A 20,716-nucleotide genomic window follows, 5' to 3' on the forward strand; every position below is an offset into this window, starting at 1 on the left:
TGTGTCCTTCACATTCAGGTAGCAGGGATAGTACCAGTAGGAACCAATTTATCAGAAATCAAAATATGAACAGATTTCTCTTTGATTTAATATCGCGTTTCCCATGGAGTCCTGGTATGGAATGGTACTAAGATGCAGCTTGTAGGGCTAAACTCTTTCTCAAAATGAAGGGCAAAATTTTATTTTCCCTTTATTTCGAGCTTTTTTTAATCTTTTGAGATCGTAAAAATACTAAAAACTAAAATGTCTTTGAATCAGCGGCCTTGGGCCTTTCTGGATTTTGCAACCCTGCCAGTCTGCTACTATCTGGGGTCTGGGCTACTCTCTTGAGGCCTTTCTGAGTAGGAACACCATTGGGCCGCCGAAACGGACCAAAAATGGCCCGGTTTGGATTAGAGAAAATTCCTTGTATGCTATTAAAATTTATAACAAAATCCCTTCTATACCATTTAAAATTAGAGGATCCTTCATTGCCATGGATTCTAATTTCTCTTCCCTTATCTGCTATTACCGTCACTGAACAGTCAGACTGCTGTTCAATGAAGGATCAAAAGATAATTACAATCCCTTCTATTAACCCTTGTTGGAATGGATCATTTTTCTGTTCTCTCATCCCTTTCATACAGTTACACTATATTACACTATGGAACAGCACAACATATATTATTGAACAATAGAAATTCATCCGTGCATGAACTACACAAGAATACTACAGCGATCCTTCTTAGGTGCAGTTCAGAACAATGGAGAAGAAAAATGAGAAGAGCAGAACTTCAGGCAGCCAAGATGAATCGGGGCAAATCCCTGGCGCCTCGATCCCTCACTGCACGGCGAGAGAGCAGGCAAGAACGCGATGCAGTAGCTCTCGAGAGTGGGGAGGGGCGCTGCAGGCGGGCCCCTCGGCCGGCGCGTGACCGGGCGCGCGCGCTGCTCGCCCGTGCCGCAAGCGCCTGCTCCGCCGCGGCCCGATCCGCACGCCCACTCGCCCGCGCGGCCCAAGTCCCGCGCGCGGCTGCTCGCCCCTGGGGCTTCCTCCGAATGGAATGGAGAGATTTGGGGGTGCAGGAGAGGAATGGAGAGATTTGAGGAGGAGGAGGGACCAGATGACCCGTGTGTGCCCGGCAATTGAGGATAAGGTGAGGAGGGGTAAAATTGGGATGACGGTTAAATTTTCTCACATTTTAAAGGCGTTTGCTACTAACAGCGACGGTAATGCCAGATAAGGAAAGAAAAATTACAATCGATGGCAACGAATGGATCCTCTAATTTTGGATGGCATGGAAGAAATTATCATAGATTCCAATGGCACACAGACAGTTTTGTCTTTGGATTATGGCCTCAACCGACGACGGCTTACCGTTGGCCCGGCCTTTCTGAATTTTGGTCGGTCAACCTGACTCGGGGGGAAAAACAAAGACCTTGTTGACGGGGTCTCCACGTGACAACAAGCCCACAGGAGAGCGCTGAGCACGTGCACATCGCCGGCTGCAACGGCCCGTGCCCTCGGCACCCGACCCGCCACATGCCCGGGCTGGTCGGCGAGGTCGCGTGCCGCCAGGCACCTTTTCCTCCCGCTCCCGGTAGCGGAGGCCGCGCCGCTCCGCTGGCAAGGAAGCACGGGGAGGGGCAGGCAGGCACGAACCTACCACCTCCCTCCCCGGCTCCCCGCAGTCGGGCGCCCGGTTGCTGTCTCGGCGACCCGTCCGGACCGATCAGGCCGAGCCGATGTAGCTGTAGGGCCATGTCATGCTCCAGCCGCAGCGACAGGGACGCTGGAGCCGAAGCAGATCTGAATCTGAACCTGGTGGACCTGACGAGTGGAAATGGAAGACGAAGAAGCAGCTTCTCTACTCTGATCTTCTCTGACTGCTTTCACCTTCACGAATCACAAATGCTGCGGTGCCACTGTTTGCGATCGCAGTGAACTGTTACAGATCATTTACATTTGCCTGTCCTGGATTGAAGATCTGATCCATGGACGCGTTCGTCCAAGACCGATGGACGAACATCCAAGGCACTGACGCAAAATGGCGACGACAAGAACGGAAGGAAATTACATCTTGGAGCAACGACCAGATCGACCCATGCCTTCATACACACCATACTATATCATAGATTCCGTTTGTATTTACCACAAAATGAATTGCTTTATTGCAGCTTACAACAAGCAATGCCGCGCCGATGGGTCGAGCAGGGAGAAGCAGACCCCCCCCGGCTCGGCTCGATCCCCTCCTCCTCTGCTCTCCGGCGTCAGGCCTCGCCGTCGTCGAAGTTCTGCGCGTAGCTGACGGAGTCGTACCTGAATCCCTGCGGCGCGGCGGCCTTGAGCGGCCGGCCGTCGCGGCCCAGCAGGCGCCGCGCCCCGGCGCGCACCTTGTAGAGGACGTGCCGCCACGTGCCGCGGCAGTGGCACCCGCCCAGCGCGGCGGCCTCGTCGTCGCTCATCTCCAGCCCGCGCGCGAACGGCGGGCGCCGCGCCATCACCCACCCGAGCCCCCACTCCCACCACCGCCGCAGCGCGCCCGCCGCCGCCAGCGCCTTCACGGACGGCATCGACCGCGCGCGACGGAACGGCGCCGACGACAGCGACGGCCCGAAGTGCGCCGACAGGGACGACATGCGCCGGCGCAGACCGATCCCGCCGCCGGACCCTCCCGCGGCCGCGGCGGCGGCGGTCACGGGGAGCTGCTCGTCCTCGCTCCGCCGCGGCTTGATCGTCTCCAGGATCGCGTCGGTCGCCATTGCCCGGCGACGACCGTGGGGGGGAGAGAGAGAGAGCGGGAGAGGGAACGAGATCTCTGGATGAGGAGGTTGAGCGCTCGACCTCCTTGATGTCCTGGGGGGTTTCGTTTGGTGGTGTGCGACTTGTTGGAGCTTGGTTGCGTTGGTTGGTAGGCGAAGGGGTGAACTCCCGAGTCCTGAGCTGCTGCTGCTGCACAGGCAGGGAGTATTTTGGTGCACGGACAAGTGGGACCAGCTTTGTTCCTGTTCGTGCCTGCTGGATATTAGTTACACCAAACTGCTGTACTCCCCCAGTAGTAAACTGACGCTACTGCTACTACGCGTGCGTACGAAGTGTGGCGCATGTGTTCTCTCTTCAAGGCTGCAGATAAGTATTTCAGTAAAGCAGGGAGCTTTTCAAGCCACGGTCTGGAATTCAGGATCGTTTCATGGTCTCCGAGTTGCAGAACGCAAAGCCGACGGCAGGCTACTGTGCCCCGTCGGTCGTCAACTTCCTGGACCTGAAGCTGAAGCATCAAGGCGAAGCGATCGAGCTCACCGGTCTCGCATGGCAACTTGGCAAGGCATGATGCCTGGGAGCGAGGGGCGGCAGGCCGTGTCGGCGCCCGACGCGGAGATACCGAGGAGGACGGCGGCCGGGGGCCGTTGGTGGTGGTGGGTCGTTGTTGCCTCGTCGGGAGCCGCGCCGCGCCCGTGCGTGCCGCCCACGCGGTTCATCCGCTGTGGAGTCTCTGAACCGAACTGCTGCTGCTTGATTTTCTCTCTGACGCCGGCCTGATCCCCGACGAGCCGACGCTGCTATCGCCGGGGAAAAGAACAGGAGAGACAGGACGAGGACAGGGTAGGTAGTTCGTCGTCTATATTCGTCTTCTGCTAAAAGCCTCTAAAACCTATCCTCTTCTTCCTCTTTTCAAAGAAAAGCTGGGCGTATACCCATCACATTCGAAAGAAAAATTAGAACAAGGTGAAATAAATGCAAACTTGGTTGGGTTGGGTGCGAGTTAAACTGAGTAGAAAAATCGAAGACTTTTGGATGCACACACCATTGTTTGTTTGCAGGAGGGGAGACAGCTGCATACGTTTGTGCAAAGTGAGGGGAAAGAAAAAGAAAAACGAACAGAAACAGAGACGTCTTTGACGTTTGGGCCAGGCTGAGTAAGGTAGCGGGCCCGCGGTCCACTACACACAGCGATCTGGCCTGACAGAAACAACAAAGTTCATGGGCCATGACCTCCCTTCATGGGGCAAAACTGGTGGGCTGCCGCCCACACCACTAGAGCCGCGCCGCCCATGTTGTCGTCTGTCTACACGCGTCACTCGTGTCTGACGTGTTTTTTTTTTCGAGCCGTGTCTGAAGAATCTGCAAGGGCCACCTTTACCCTTTTTGAAACGGATGAGCGTTGATTACAGGCTGCAGGCTTGCGGAGGCATGGCCATGGCCTCAGTCCAGATTCAAGTGATGGAGCAGCACTACGAGACTTTTAAATCCACGCCCCCATTTCTGTCCTCAGGTTGAGAAACCAAAGCTGGAACAGGTCTCACGCAGACACTACAAGGCAGACATACACTGGATGAACAATTCCTTTTCTCAAAGGCACATTCAGACTTCAGAATTCAGTTCAGCAACAGCTGCAAATAGAATCTGATCAGACCAACACCGACACTGGTGCAATGAACAAGGAGCAAACAAGCTGTCCCGGATCACTGAATCGTTGGCCACGCCAAACCAGCCTAACTTCGCGAAATTCTATTGGATTCCCTGGACTTGAGTCTTCCCTATGCATCTGCATTTGTTCAAATGCGCGTGCACAGTTAGGCTAATCATAATGTGGGTTTCATATCCCTATTTTCATGAGGGATGAATGAAACACTATGCCTTAATAGAGAGTTTCATTTCACTGTTTCCAAAGCTAACCAGTGTAATTAAATGCTAGTTGATCTAGTGTGGCACGGGATCCTCATGAAACAACGGCGGTCACAGTGGTCGTTTCACGCTATTTCCAACGTCTTGGAAACGAGTTAGCAGAGTATCGTGGGAATGAAACTAGTTCCTTCTCTTCCCTCATTAAATCAGTGCCACGTCACAAAAAATGCTGATGTGTCATGGTAATTAATGATATAAAACTCGCTATGAAACCTCCATTGTGATTAGCCTTATTATTGCCGTCAATTTTCTGAAAAAGTTTTACTGGTAGTAGTAAACGACACATTGAAATTGGAAACGGGTAAAAGAACTGATTTTTTTATTTTTTATTTTGCCTGGGCAAGTAAGTCCAGACTGTTTGCAAAGCAGAAAGCAGAAGAATGTAAACTTCTGATAAATGCATCCGAACCCTTTACACAACAGTTCACCGGTTAGCTAGTGGAGCTCGGAAGGGAATCACCGGTGGCGATGACGGCGCTGGCGCTGGCGCGGGAGAACGCGCCGCCGGGGCCGGCCCAGGACACGCCCTCCTCGGCCTTCCACGCGCCGTCGTCGAAGTTGCGCGCGTAGCTCGCGGAGTCGTACCCCACCACCACCCCGGCCGCCGCCACCGCCGAGCTCCTCCTTCCTCTCCTCTCCGGCGCGGACGCCGAGGCCCTCCCGCAGAGCCCCGCCCACGCCAGCCGCCGCGCGCGGGCGCCGCACCAGTACCGCCGCCGCGCCGCGCAGCCCAGCCGCACGGCCGCCCACCGCAGCAGCACCCACGCCCGCGCCCGCACGCCGGGCCGCTGGCTCCCCGACGAGAGCAGCCGCTGGTACGTTACTCCTCCCATCACGAGACCTGCGCCGCAGCGCGCAGCTAGTTTTGGCGTGGTGCGCTGCCGAGGCCTGCGCGAGATGCCGAGATGGCAGATGGGTGAGCGCCGAGCCGAGTGCGTTCGTAACGTTTTGCTTGGGCGCGTACAGGTACAGGGGCAGTTTGGGGCTTCCGCCGCGTGGTTGGGTTGGGGGTGGTGGTGGACCGCGTGCCTCGCTGCCGCACGATGGTTTGGGCCGGGCGGGTGCGCGATGGGCCCCCAGCTGCAGGTCTCCGTCCGCCCGTCCGTCCTTCTCCCCCCATTCTGCGCGGCAGGGCCCACGTCACCACCACAAACTGTCTCCGGCTATCATTTCGCCCTGGTCCAATTTCTCCTATTTTTTTTCATCTGAAAAACTTCTTCGATCCCCTTCCCTGTTTTGTTTTGTAGAAGCATGAGATGAGAGACCATTTTGCATGTTAATTCATCCAACCTTTCTTTTTGCAGCGGCTGAAATTTCAGATGATGAATGGTTTGACTGCTTCCAAGCATGAACCTGTGACTGACATATCCAGGGTGACTGTCATTCTTCAGGATGAGACTTTGCTTATACCACAAGCTCTGACAGGATTTCACAAGCTAGCAACTGAATAAAGAGGGGCCCACTGCCACTCTGCCATCCAACTCTCCAAGGCAGTGGCATGATGAGATCAGTTATTGGAGCATGGGACACTAGCGAATCTGAAAATTATTCCGAACGCGACGATGCGTTAATGCAGCGTCGCCATGCGAGGGAGGCTTCCCCATCCTCTCCCCCCCCATGGAGGAAGCGGAGTTATTATGGATGGATCGGTGGGCAGTAGCAGCTGGCTTTGCAAAGGCAAGGCTTGCAAGCTTCATTCCGATGTCCTCTTCTCCATGGGGACGTAGCCATCAGGGTATAGGGATGAGCAGTGGCTGCATGCTGCCTCCTGGACGAAAGCGAGAACACATGATCAGGTGAGGTGATTGGTTTGCCGGTTGCTTGATCGGGTGGGTCTGTGTGATCATTGATGTTTTTTTCAAAAAAATAAATGAATTTTGATTTCCAGCTTCAACTAACCCCGTACAGGTCACTCACCGGCATTGTGATTTCTGCAAATTTCATAATGCAACATGGCTGCGATTTCATTCAGTTTATGTCAGTTTAATTTGCACAAGCGCCGTGTGTCTTCTGATCACCCGAAACCCGATGCTGAACAAGGGCACCAGGTAAATAAAAATACACCTCAACGTTAATAGGTTCTCCGGCGGTCATTAGACTGTGTCTCCAGCAGCGTTCTGTAAAACGTTCTGTACTCTATATACAGAGGAAGATTCCGTTCTCTATTACTCCAACAGCGTTCTCTAAATGGTCCTCTAAAATACAGAACGCTACAGGTTTCCTCTATATATAGAGATTCTGTCTCCTCTTCTCTATTTTTTCTTTACGTTTCAAACACTGAATTAAATAAAAATAAAATATGTCCATAGCGTTTGAGGTATGATAAATAAATACGTACGTACAAAAATTTGGAACAAAATACGTTTCTAATATAGAGTTTAATGTATAGAGAACGAGATTTAGAGAACGTTGTTGGAGAGAAATGAGATATAGAGGAGAGAATCTTGTAGAGAATTCTGTAAATGAAGGATGTAGAGGATGGGATTTGGAGGATATCGCTGGAGATAGCCTTAGAGGACTAGAGGGGAGAAAGAAGGAAAGAAATAAGGAAGAGAGAAAATCAGAAGAAGAAGAAGAAGAAGAAGAACAGGGGAATTGTTACATTAAAAATCAACGAGCCTGTAAATAGCTAGTTAGCTGGTTGGTTAGTCTGTTAGCGTATCCATCGCGAGCCTGACGCGCGCTGTGTTCGTGCGGGGATCGTGTGCTTCTTTTTCGCTCGCTAGGAGCTTTGTTCGCCGGTACTTGAGTCGTGGGATGGCACGGCTGGTAGTGGCGTGCGTGCCGCGCATGTAGGCAGAATCGCTGCCATGATTAGCTGTAGGATTTCTATATAAAGCAATGAAATCAACACAGAAAAGCTGCCGCTTTCGCAGTACCAAAACACCTAGAGTTCATCGTGTTCTTGAGTGCTAGATCCTGAGCTCGCCGGCGATCGGATTCCCGGCGAACTCCAACATTTGGTACCAGAGCGGTTACTTACCGTTCCTCGGCAACCATGTCCAGCGCGTCAGCTCCGGCGGGAACAGGCGGACGTTCCCCATCCCCTCCACCACGACGGTGCCGTGTCTGGCCCTCTCCAGCTCCCCGCCGCGGACGCTAGCGCGGCGGCGAGGTCGTCATCGAGCGCATCAGGGAGAGCGGCGGCGGCTCCACCACCTACCCCATGCTCACGCGCACCAACTACCAGGAGTGGGTGCTCCTCATGCACGTGAACATGCAGGCGCAGGGGCTCTGGCACGCCGTCGAGCCGGAGGAGGGCAACATCATCGAGTACCGCGAGGACTGCCTCGCACTGGCCGCCATCCTCCGCGCCGTCCCATTTGAGATGCTCGGTTCCCTCACGCGCAAGTGCACCGCGTGCTCCGCCTGGGACGCGGTGAAGACGGTGCGCGTCGGTGTTCAGCGCGTCCGGGACGCCCACGCCAAGCAGCTCTTGAAGGACTTCAACGACATCACCTTCAAGGACGGGGAGAGTGTCGACGACTTCTCGCTGCGCATCGTCGGCCTTGCCAACCAGGTCCGCACCCTCGCTGGGACATCTCCGACGCCGACATCGTCACGAAGATGCTCCAGGTAGTGCCCGACCACCTGTCTCAGATTGCAATTGCCATCGAGACCTTCCTCGCTGTAGACACCCTCTCCGTCGAGGAAGTGGTGGGGCGGCTACGCTAGGTGGAGGAACGGCGCAAGAAGAAGTTGGGGCTGTCGCCAACACCACCGGCGGACCAGATCTACGGCAAGCAGGGCAGACTCCATCTCAGTGAGGAGGAGTGGCTCGCGAAGCTGAAGCTGCGCGGCGACGACGGAAGCGGCGGCTCCATCTCCGGCGGCAAGAAGTCCGGGAAGCCTCGGCGCGGTCGCGGCAGTGGCGGCGCCAGCGGTGGAGGAGGGGCGACTCGCGACCCCAACAAGCCTCCGAGCACCCCGTGCTTCAAGTGTAACAAGATGGGCCATTGGGCCCGCTACTGCCCCAACAAGCCCAAGAAGGGTCAGGCCCATGTGGCCCAAGGTGAGGAAGATGAGCATTCCCTGTTGATGGCCCACGCTGTTATCTCCCTCAACCCTTCCCCTGCATCGACCCCGGCGAGATCCATTCGCGCCGTCACGCCTCCTCCGCCGCCTCCCCGCCACGTCGACATTCGCGAGGACCGCGTCTTCGCCCAGCTCGGCCCTCGTGCGGATCCGGAGCCCCATCGATGGGTTCTGGACACCGGGGCCACGAACCACATGACTGGGGAGCGGAGCGCCTTCTCCCAGCTTGACAACAGCGTCTGCGGCATGGTCCGTTTCGGCGACGGGTCTGTGGCGGAGATCGAGGGAAGTGGCACCATCGTCTTCAGTTGCAAGAACGGAGAGCACCGCGCGCTGACGGGGGTCTACTACCTTCCCCGTCTCACAGTGAACATCATCTTCGTCGGGCAACTGGATGAGTCAGGGTGCCGGATCAACATCAAGGATGGCATCCTCAGAATCTTCGAGCAGGGCCGCAAGCTGCTGGCCCGGGTCAAGCGCTCACCTTCGCGCCTCTACATCCTCGACCTCAAGATTGACCGACCTGTGTGCCTGTCGGCCAAGAGCGAAGAAGCGGCGTGGCGCTGGCATGCTCGATTTTAGCATCTGAGCTTCCAGTTGCTACGCCAGCTCGCGCGCCATGAGATGGTGCGCGGGCTGCCGACCCTGGAGCAGGTGGATCAGATGTGTGACGCCTGCCTCGCCGGCAAGCAACGGCGAGCCCCCTTCCCCGAGCAGGCGCGTCGTCGCGCCGTGAACGCCATCGAGCTCGTCCATGGCGACATCTGCGGCCCGATCACGCCGACGACGCCCAGCGGCAACCAATACTTCCTGCCGTGGGTTGACGACATGAGCCGCTACATGTGGCTCGTGTTGCACCCCGGCAAGGATCACGCGGCGGCGGCGATCAAGAACTTCCAGGCGGCCGTCGAGGTGGAGACTGGCCGCAAGCTGAAGACCCTGCGCACCGACTGTGGGGGGGGGGGGGGGAGTTCACCTCCGTCGACTTCGGGCGCTACTGCACCGAGCGTGGCATCCAGCGGCAGTTCACTGCCCCCTACTCTTCACAGCAGAACGGGGTGGTTGAGCGCCGCAACCAGAGCGTGGTCACCATGGCGCGGTGCATGCTCAAGGCGAAGGACCTGCCTGGCTACTTCTAGGGGGAGGCCGTCACCATGGTGGTCCATGTTCTGAACCGAGCTTCGACGCGCGCCCTCAACGGCAAGACCCCCTACGAAGCTTGGCATGGGGAGCGCCCTCCAGTCCACTACTTCCGCACGTTCGGCTGCATCGGGCATGTGAAGAACACGCGGCCACACCTGAAGAAGCTCGACGACCGCAGCTCGGCGATGATCTTCGTCGGGTACGAGAGCGGCTCCAAGGCGTGGCGCTTCTACAACCCCTGCACCAGGCGCGTCACTGTCTCCCGTGACGTCGTCTTCGACGAAGCAGGTCAGTGGAGGTGGAGTGACTCCAGCGGCGATGAGAACATCGACCCCGAGCCGTTCACCATCGAGTACTCCACGGAGTACGAGCCAGTCGCAGGGGAGATGGAGCAGGAGGCACCGACACCAGACGTGCCCACGCCAGGCTCTGCCTCCGTGCCACCGCCGCCAGGACCTGCTCCCATGCCACCGACCCCAGGTTCTCCTCCAACCTTCGTCTCACCTCCACCAGGCTACCTCAACGATCTGGACGCCGATCACGAGGATGACGCCCCACTTCGGTTCCGCGCCCTCGACAGCATCCTCGGCAGCGCCTCTCCACCTAGACTGGCGTCCAAAACACTTGACGAGGAGCTGCACCTCTCCTCAGCCGAGGAGCCGGCCTCGTTCCGCGAGGCTGAGAAGGAGGCCTGCTGGAGAGGCGCCATGCTGGAGGAGATGAAGTCGATCACCGACAACAGCACCTGGGACCTCGTCGACCTTCCACCAGGACACCGCCCGATCAGCCTCAAGTGGGTGTTCAAGGTGAAACGCGACAAGAACGGCGACATCGTGCGACACAAGGCGCGTCTCATGGCCAAGGGCTACGTCCAGCGTGCCGGGATCGACTACGATGAGGTCTTCGCACCTGTGGCTCGTATAGAGTCTGTTCGTCTGCTAATTGCGCTGGCGGTGAACCAAGGCTGGGAAGTCCATCATATGGACGTCAAGAGCGCCTTCCTCAATGGCGATCTCAAGGAGGAGGTGTACGTCTCCCAGCTCGCCGGCTTCATCATCGACGGTGCTGAGCACAAGGTTCTGCGCCTCCGCAAGGCGCTCTATGGCCTGAAACAGGCGCCCAGGGCCTGGAATGCCAAGTTTGACACCGCCATGGCATCTCTTGGTTTCCAGAAGAGCAGCTCGGAGCACGGCGTGTACACGCGCACCAGGGGCGCGTCTCGGCTCATCGTTGGCATGTACGTCGACGACCTGGTAATCGCCGGCTACGGCAACAAGGACATCTTGCTGTTCAAGGATGAAATGAAGAGCATCTTCAAGATGAGTGATCTCGGCCTGCTGTCCTATTACCTCGGCATCGAGGTGAGCCAGGGACCCTCCGGGATCAATCTTTGTCAAGCAGCCTACGCCGAAAAGCTCCTGGAGCGCAACGGCCTGTTGGGCTGCAATCCAGCAGCAACACCCATGGAGCCTCGCCTCAAGATGGGGAGGGAGAGCTCCACACTGGAGGTCAACGCCACGGAGTACAGGCGGATCATAGGAGGGCTCCGGTATTTGATCCACACAAGGCCGGACCTCGCCTTCTCTGTTGGCTTCCTCAGCAGGTTCATGGAGAAACCGCATGAGGAGCACTTGGTCGCCGTGAAGCGAATACTTCGATATGTCGCTGGAACGCGCGACCACGGGCTGCGCTACACACGAGGAGATGGCGAGCCGGCCAAGCTAATCGGCTACAGTGACGCCGACCTCGCTGGCGACATCGACCAGCGCAAGAGCACCACCGGCACCGTCTTCTTCCTCGGCAGCAACCCCATCACCTGGCAGTCCTCCAAGCAGAAGGTCGTGGCACTCTCCTCCTGCGAGGCAGAGTACATCGCGGCGGCCAACGCTGCTTGCCAGGGCGTTTGGCTTGCTCGGCTACTGGGCGACTTCACCGGCTCAGAAGTTGCAGCGCCAGAGCTCAAGGTGGACAACATGTCCGCCATCTCACTCAGTAAGAATCTCGTTTACCATGACCGCTCCAAACACATAGACACTCGTTACTACTACATCAGGGAGTGCATCGACGGGAATCGCATTGTCATCGGGCACGTTTCCACGGAGAAGCAGCTCGCTGACATGCTCACCAAGGCGCTTGGGCGCGTGCGCTTCCAGGAGTTGCGCGCACAGATCGGTGTCGGCAACATCGCAGGTGACTCGGTCAAGGCTTAGGGGGAAGAAATGTTGGAGCTTAACCCTGTGATCGAGTCGGACTTGTAAATAGCTAGTTAGCTGGTTGGTTAGTCCGTTAGCGTATCCATCGCGAGCCTGACGCGCGCTGTGTTCGTGCGGGGATCGTGTGCTTCTTTTTCGCTCGCTAGGAGCTATGTTCGGCAGTACGTGAGTCGTGGGATGGCACGGCTGGTAGTGGCGTGCGTGCTGCGCATGTAGGCAGAATCGCTGCCATGATTAGCTGTAGGATTCTATATCACTGCCATGATTAGCTGTAGGATTTCTATATAAAGCAATGAAATCAACACAGAAAAGCTGCCGCTTTCGCAGCACCAAAACACCTAGAGTTCATCGTGTTCTTGAGTGCTAGTTCCTGAGCTTGCCGGCGATCGGATTCCCGGCGAACTCCAACAAGGACTACTATACAAAGACCCAAAGGAGAAGAAAAAGATGGCTCCAAGCTCTTCCCTACTTCTATGTCCATGATGAACGCGGGAGATGCATCTATGTTTCACTCAATGAGCAATTCCCACACAACTATCACTCTTTCCTTAGGTATGGAATGCATGTCTATTTACAGCTGCGGTGGATCAGGCAGCAGCTCGGACCGACTCGGACGCCATTGGATCAGACCTCCATCTCCTGCGCGGAAGGTGTAAGTGGCCGCCGGCCGCTAAGTAGTGGGGCGACGCGGGCTCGGCTCCGATCATAACGGCGGAACCTCGACGGCCACCTCCGGCGCGGCGCGGAGCACCCTCCAGTGTCGATGCTCGGGCTCAGGGTCTCAGGGAGGAGACGAAGGCGCGGCGTCGACCAAGCCGCGCCCCATGCCTGGCCGTGTTGGCTCGGGATCCCACCTCAGCATCAATGGAATTTTAGAGCCAACGAAGCAGACGGAGCTCGCCTCGGCGTGTGCCAGCGGACGTCCACCTCCGGCTTGTCAGCTTCAATGATGAGGCCCGCCGGCCCGCATCCCCGGCGCACGGCATGCCGACAAGCGCGTGCTCGGGGAAGGCTCTGGGAGCTCGCGTTTGAGGTGCCGGGGCTACTTGGTTCTCGTCAACGATCGCGACGAGGTCGGCGGTGACGAGGAACGCCCGAGCCTGACTGCAGTAGGGGTGGACGGTATTTCGTCTACAGTCCGGAGTGGACGGTATACCGTCCACCCTGTGGGCCTCTAGTGTCCGTTGGATCGGACTCGTGCGGCCTAGATCGCCTGCAAGCTAGCGAGGCCCTTCCGCCTTCCTCTCAGGTTCGTCCGCTTGCCGCTTCCCCCGGCTCGACGATGGCAATGCAAGACACCGTGTTGCTTTGAGGATCGTCTTGCCGTCGCTCTAGCAGCTCCTCCAGGCCTACGTCTCCCTCTATGCTCATCCTCGTCGCGACTGGCGAACGCCTGGGACGCCGGCTGCATCTGCTTACCGCCCGGCAGCGGGAGCTCGATCATGCGGGTCCAGCGCCGCTCTGCAGCGGCGCCGGTTCGTCGCCGCATTGCCGTCCAACCCTTCCATCCGGGCAAGCAGCCCCACTAGCAGGCAATGCACTTCCAAGCCTGCAAACGCCTCGTGGACGGCGGCCGGTGTCCGCGCTGGCGCGCGTGTCCAACTCGCCTGTGAAAATGATCGACGGCATCGGGCACCAGGCGCACGCGCGGTTCTCCAGCCGTGGAAGTTCGCGCGACAGACGAACGCCGCGGAGGCGCTGAACCGTACCGTGCAGGACCGCGAGACGGACGGCGAGCCATGCTTCTCCATGCCCAATGTGTGTGTACATCGGAGCAGCCAAGGAAGCAGGCGGATCTCGAGTGTGTCAGCGGCAGCCGCGTCGGGCGAGCCCGTCCAGGTCTCCAGGAGCACGAGGACGGTCGTGCCGCGGCAGCCTCGCCGGTGCGCGTGGCGGCGTGGGCAACAATCGGACGGCCAGCTGCGGTGGATCAGGCATCAGCTCAACCGCCCCTAGGACCTCCATGCCCTGCGCGCAAGCCGTGAACGCCCGCGGTGGGGGTCAGCGCGGCGTGGTCGCCATCGATGGCGCTGGCCAGCCCGTGCCCAGGGGTGGACGTCGTTTCGTTTGCCGTCCGGGGGTGGACGGTAAATGAAATACCGTCCACCCCCTGTGCCTCTCGTGTCCGTTGGATCGGAGTTGTGCGGTCTGGATCGACCGCAAGCGACGAGGCCCTTCCGCCTTCCTCTCGCGTTGACCGCGGAAGAAGAGGAAAAGGAAGAGAGCCCTGGTCCATGCCGAGGCGCGCGAGTCACCACGGCGAGGTTGGCCAGGGCGCGGCACCTCGACGGCCACCTGCCCCCTGCACTGCGAGGCGCACCCTCCGATCGATGTCGGCGTTGGCCACGGCGCGGTGCTCGGCTCGCCTGCGGCGCTGGCGCATGCCGGGCTCGCGGCGCACTTCACCTCCCGTCCTGTCTTGCCGTCGCCGCCAGATCCTCCCGGACGGGCCTATGTCTCGCTCATCCTCGCTGCGAACGCCAGCCGCTTCTAATCTACAAGCAGTCCGGCAGCGTGAAAGAGCCTCCTCCGACGACAGACCTATACCACTCTGTCCCGGAGGCCGCGCCACCCAACGCCATGGCAAGGCTTACCGCCCTCTGTTATGGCCAGCCTGGGCGCTGGATGATGGAGTAGGCAGCGAGCACGCTTGGCACGGACAGGGGTCTTCGACTCCGGTTAACGCCGCCTATGTGTGGACGTGTGGTTACCAGCTGACGCCACCCCAAAAGGCTCTATCCATTATTTCTGAACTTATTTCTGAACAGTGGAAACATGTCATGGGATGCATTCTCCTCAAAAGGACGCATGTTTCAGAACGGGTTTATGGGAGAGCCCAGAGAGCTTTGGCCAGGTGCCTTCTCGAAGTACGCGCTGTGGGGCTGGCGAACGCAGAAGCTATGGCCCGTGGAGTCCGCGGTGAAGTGGAGGTCGACCAGACGATCAAGACGCCGTGCGTGCCGGCGACGGCCCCGGTCAGACTGCCAGCTCTTCCACGCAATAGAGTTGAGATTGGTGGGCTGATTCGATCTCTTCCCCACGGGCTGCAAATTCAACAACATCTTTCGACAACATCGAGATCGGCAGGTTGGATGCAAACGAGGAGTTCATCTTCATCTAAAGCTAACAATGTCAGAGTTTGTTATGACGGCATCTCTGAATTTCAGGATCCCACCTCAGCATCAATAATGGAATCTTAGAGCCAACAAAGCAGACAGAGGCACGGAGCTCGCTCGGCGTGTGCCAGCGGACGTCCACCGCCGGCTTGTCGGCTTCAATGACAAGGCCCGCCGGCCCACATCCCCGGCGCACGGCATGCCGACGAGCGCTTGCTCGGGGAGCTCGCGTTTGAGGCGCCGGGGCTACTTGGTTCTCGGTGACGATGACGAGGAACGCCCGAGCCCGATGGCAGCAGGGGTGGACGGTAAATGAAACCCCGTCCACCCCCTGGGTCTCTCATATCCGTTGGATCGGACTCGTACGGCCTAGATCGCCTGCAAGCTAGCCAAGCCCTGCGAGTTCCTCGCGGTCTCGTCCGCTTGCCGCTCACATCTGCCCCTTGGAGCCCCGGCTCGACGACGGCAAGACACCGTGCTGCTAAGAGGATCGTCTCGCCGTTGCTGGCAGCTCGTCCAGGCCTACGTCTCCCTTTCTGCATATCCTCATCACGAGCGGCGAACGCCTGGAGTTTCCGGCTGCATCGGCTTACCGCCCGGCAGCGGGAGGTCGACGCTGCGGGCAAGACGATCGACGGCACGCCCACCGTAGCAGGCACACGGGCGGTTCTCCAGCCGTGGACGTTCGCGCCACCGGCGAACGCCGCCGCGGCGCTGAACCGTACCGTGCACGAGCACGATGCGCTCCATGCCCAGTGGGGGTGTACATCCGAGCAGCCAAGGAAGCTAGCAGCAGGCGGACTCGATCGGCATTTGAATTGTGCTGCGAAATTTCAAGATCAAACAAATTGTGCAGATGGGCCGGGATGCCAACGATCGAAGTTTTCACCAATATTTTTTCTTGCAAAAATTGATGGAGACACGGATCATGGGGTGCAGTGCGGGAGTCGTCGCGAGGACTCGAGGAAAGTCTGATCCCAAGTCTTTGAGAGCTAGTACTGCAATGAAAGCATGCTTCTGATAATTCAGGCACGGAATGACCGCGCACGCTTCGGTTTAAGGCGTCAACAACGAACTGTCCCAGCAGCTATAGCCTGAAAGAGCGGTCAGTCCACGCCTGGCGTATGCCGTGCGTTCACGCGTTAACTCGGGCCATTCTGCCTCTATAATACAGCCTGCAGCTACAGCCTACAATACTGCGAGGGGAAAAAAAATCAGATTCCAGCAGGCGAGCACCTACATACCAACATACCATGGAGTTCTCACGGCTCCTCCTCTGCCTTCCGGTGGCCGTGTGGCTGCTGGTGCTCGCCGGCGCTGACGCCGCGGCGGCGCAACGGAGCCCCAGCTGCGAAACGAGGTGCGGCGACATCGAGGTCCCGTACCCGTTCGGCTTGGAGGAAGAGTGCGCAATCAACCGCCGCTTCCGTGTCAACTGCACGACCGTGGACGGCGCCACCAAGCTGTTACGGGGTGCCTTGGAGATGACCAAGATCTCCGTGAAGGATAACAAGGCCTGGCTCAAGACTTACATCGCCCGTCAGTGCTACAACCAATCTAGGAAGGAGATGATATATGAGAACGCGTGGACGAACGTTACCAAGACGCCCTTCGCGGTATCTGCAGACGACAACAAAATCATCGTCCTCGGGTGTCGAAGCCTGGCTACATGCGGAGCGACTCCGTAAGTACTCTCGATGTTTTGCTGCCTGTTCATGATTTGGACATCAAGTGCCACAATTAGCAAGTTCAAGGATCTGAACACGCATTTTGAAAATTTAGGGATCTAAATGACATCCCGAGTCAAGTTTAATGTCTGGTGGTGTCTTTTACTCAATTCAAAATCATCTTCCTAGCTTTTCGCAAAAGAAAATAAAATCTTCCTCTGTACTTCTACACAACACTTGCAGTACGCCATCGGGTGCTTATCGACATGCGACGACCGCGTACCATTTAGGAACGGCTCATGCTCTATTACTCACGGTTGCTGCCAGCTGGACCTCCCTAAGGGCGTGCGGAATTACCAAGGCTACTTTAACTCGTTCTACAACACCATCAAAATTTGGAGGAGAACCCCTTGCAATTACGTTGCTGTGATGGAAAGCGCGGCATTCAACTTCAGCACCACCTATCTCACCTCGACGGAGTTCTACGACAGAGACAGCTCCAAGGCCCCAGTTGTGATGGACTGGGCGGTTTCACGAAACACTACATGTGAAGAAGCCAGAATCAACACTACATCCTACGCTTGTGTTAGCGACAATAGCCATTGTATCACGAATGATGCAGGCTACGCCTGTAGCTGCTCATCGGGATACAAGGGCAACCCTTACATCGTCGACGGGTGCAAAGGTTCGTCTTCACATCCATTATTTTCCTTCAGTTTTTGCTGCTCGTGTCGAAACAGTGGCCAAATGTCATATTTCAAGTCAGAGGTTCCTAAAAAATGCACCCAGGTCCCAAAACATAAGACTAACCTAATAAGTGTATTTCTGCAATTTTCAGATATCGATGAGTGCCTAGAAAATGTTACTTACCCGTGTGCTGGAATTTGTGAAAATACACCGGGGAGTTTCACCTGTTCATGCTCACGAGGGAAAAGCATGATTGATGGTGTTTGCGTGAAAGATCATCGAAAGTCGATAATTTGGATAGCGCCAGTTGTTGGTACAAGTCTTTTGCTTGTGTCACTCGGTGGACCATGCATCGTGCGTAAAATCAAATTACAGAAGGTAAAGAAGATGAAGCAAAAGTTTTTCAAACAAAATCACGGGTTACTACTGCAGCAATTAGTATCACACAACTCAGACATTGGTGAGAGAATGATAATTACCTTAAGGGAGCTGGAGAAGGCCACAAACAACTTTGATAGAGCTCGAGTGGTTGGTGGCGGAGGGCATGGAGTTGTGTTTAAAGGAATTCTAGATCTGCATGTTGTGGCGATCAAGAAATCAAAGATAGTTGTACAAAGAGAAATCGATGAATTCATCAATGAAGTCGCGGTTCTTTCTCAAGTGAACCATAGAAATGTGGTGAAGCTCCTAGGATGTTGCCTTGAGACAGAAGTCCCGTTGCTAGTTTATGAGTTCATTTCTAACGGAACCCTTTATAATCATCTCCATGTTGAAGGACCAATATCTCTACTATGGGTTGATAGAATAAGGATTGCACTTGAAGTTGCTAGAGCTTTGTCCTATCTACATTCAGCTGCTTCTATGCCAATATTTCATAGAGATATGAAGTCATCGAATATACTTCTTGACGATAGTTTAACAGCAAAAGTATCGGACTTTGGAGCTTCAAGGTACATCCCAATTGATCAAACAGGAGTAACTACTGTTATTCAAGGAACGATGGGATATTTGGACCCTATGTATCATTATACAGGCCGACTAACAGACAAGAGCGACGTTTTCAGTTTTGGTGTTCTTCTTGTAGAATTGCTTACTAGAAAGCAACCATTCATCTACAGATCCAATGGTGGTGACAATCTTGTTTCACATTTTGAGAACATACTTGCAACAAACAACCTAGTTAATATAATAGATCCTTAAGTTATGAAGGAAGCAGATGGAGACCTACAAGAAGTAGCCACACTTGCAGTGATATGTACCAAGTTGAGGGGAGAAGACCGGCCTACAATGAGGGAAGTGGAGATGAGGCTTGAAAACTTGTCAGCAAATTCCAAGCATTACAACAAGAAGGAGAAATGATGAGGATGAAGCTCAGGTCCAATACATGCCAATTGAACCGGTAACTAACGAGTCAAGCAGACAATACAGTATGGAAGAGGAAATACTATTATCGGCAAGTTAACCTCGATGAACTTGTGTTGTCATGAACAACGATGAACTTCCTAGTTATCTTCTAAATTATTCGGCAAATCTCTGAGCACAAGCATTTGATGTACTGTAGATTTGGCATGGTTCCCATAAATAGCATAAAAGTAGTGGTCAAGTGCTGAATTTTAATTAGTGGAACGTCAAATTTTCTTGATGTGTTTTCTAGTTTGCTGTAAGCCTGTAAGGATCAATGATTTAAAAGCAGAGTATTAGACAACTGTATCCTTGAGAGAATGCAGTTAAAGTATTCTCTCTAGGCCTATTTGTGCTTGCAATGATGTGAGGCAGATCATGTGCGATGCAGACAGTTTGAAAACTAAAATGAAGACATCGATGAACACTATCGGCAATTAGTAAATGAAAGCAAGTTGCCATGATAACATATTAACATTGGCATGCCACCGGTCTATCTTTCTCAGGATTCAAAACACCGGTCCATTTTCCGGAACAAAAGTTAAAAAAAAATAGAGTCAGGGTTAAAAGGGTAAAAAAAGATAACCAACGCCACACAATTAAATGGAAGAAAAAAATAGAAGAAAAAAAAGAAAAGAAGCTAGTCTGTTTCATGTGGACCAGCCCGAAAGCGAAGCGGACAGCCAACGGCCCACTCAACCGTACCCATTGTGTATGCTTTCTAACGCCTGATCGAGCCACCGTGCGGCTTTGCTTGATTCGAGGTTGAACAGGTGCGATCGACGAGCGTCGTCGCAAGGTCGCCCGTCAATCCAAGAGAGCCTCTCGATGAGGATGTTTTAGCTCCTAAAAGAGGGATTCGGTATTGGGAGGAAGAAGGGAGTAGAGCCAGGCGAGCATGCCACCGGCCATGAGAGGTGTGAAAAAAAAAATAGCATGATGATGATGATGATTATCTGGCTACTTCCAAGCATTAATTCGTGCATTTTATATCCAGAATGATTGCCAAGACTACGACTTTGCTTAAAGTGGAGGACCCACTGGCAGCCAACTCCAATGCTCCGTGGCACGGCCTCTGCCATGAGACTACTATTAGATATTGGAGCCTGGAACGAACACTATCGGAACTGAATTATTTCTGAATGAACGTGACGAGACGCATCATCGCATCGTAATCATGCCGGAGCCCGGAGCATCGCCGTGCAAGGCTTGCTAACTTTCTGTGATCCCATCTCCTCCTCTCTCCATGGAGACGGAGCTAGCTATATCAGGGAGACAGGGATCAGTGTGCAGACTGTGTAGCACACAGCAGTAGCTGCCATCCAAGCACACTGCACACCCTTGTCCTCTTCTCCGTGGAGACAGAGCTATCATGCATGGATCATTTGCAATCAAGCTTCATGTTGCCGTCATGTACAGCGATCAACAGTTGCTGCTGCGTCCTGGAAGAAAGCATGATCACTGGTCATTGATGTAGCAACCTGACGTGAAAATCGAGCCTGCTGCTTCATGTCAAATAATCTTACAAGTCATATAACTCATCACCACATCGTGTGTTAAATCCTGATGCTCAGTTGGAACGTAGCCCAGTTGGTTATGTTCCTTAAGATGAAACATATAAATAACCCGGCCGGTTTAAGTCATCACGGTGCTCGTGTTTACATTTAATCTAGAAACTAACGCTGTTATTCTTTCAGTAGTAATATGGAACTATGTACACAGACAAGCAAAATAATTTATTTGTAATTTAGAACGGAGGAAGTAATATAAATTTTTCTAGGGTGGGAG

The 20,716-nt window shown here is 55.1% G+C and overlaps 3 protein-coding genes across 3 annotated transcripts; 1 reads left to right on the forward strand and 2 right to left on the reverse strand.

The window, feature by feature from the left end:
• Positions 1-1,877: 1,877 nt before the first annotated feature.
• Positions 1,878-3,227, reverse strand: LOC112897574. Its single transcript, XM_025965908.1, has one exon. It carries the CDS (start codon positions 2,740-2,742, stop codon positions 2,251-2,253), a length of 492 nt encoding a protein of 163 aa, XP_025821693.1. The 5' UTR covers positions 2,743-3,227; the 3' UTR covers positions 1,878-2,250.
• A 1,805-nt stretch (positions 3,228-5,032) lies between these two features.
• Positions 5,033-5,544, reverse strand: LOC112898617. The gene has a single exon (XM_025966972.1). It carries the CDS (start codon positions 5,497-5,499, stop codon positions 5,098-5,100), a length of 402 nt encoding a protein of 133 aa, XP_025822757.1. The 5' UTR covers positions 5,500-5,544; the 3' UTR covers positions 5,033-5,097.
• Positions 5,545-16,462: 10,918 nt separating this feature from the next.
• LOC112897335 (wall-associated receptor kinase 2-like) lies at positions 16,463-19,143 on the forward strand. The gene is made up of 3 exons (XM_025965612.1): positions 16,463-16,857; positions 17,084-17,525; positions 17,679-19,143. Exons 1-3 carry the CDS (start codon positions 16,843-16,845, stop codon positions 18,725-18,727), a joined length of 1,506 nt encoding a protein of 501 aa, XP_025821397.1. The 5' UTR covers positions 16,463-16,842; the 3' UTR covers positions 18,728-19,143.
• Positions 19,144-20,716: the final 1,573 nt, after the last annotated feature.

This window comes from Panicum hallii, chromosome 6 (assembly GCF_002211085.1).
Source record: "Panicum hallii strain FIL2 chromosome 6, PHallii_v3.1, whole genome shotgun sequence".
NCBI lineage: Eukaryota > Viridiplantae > Streptophyta > Magnoliopsida > Poales > Poaceae > Panicum > Panicum hallii.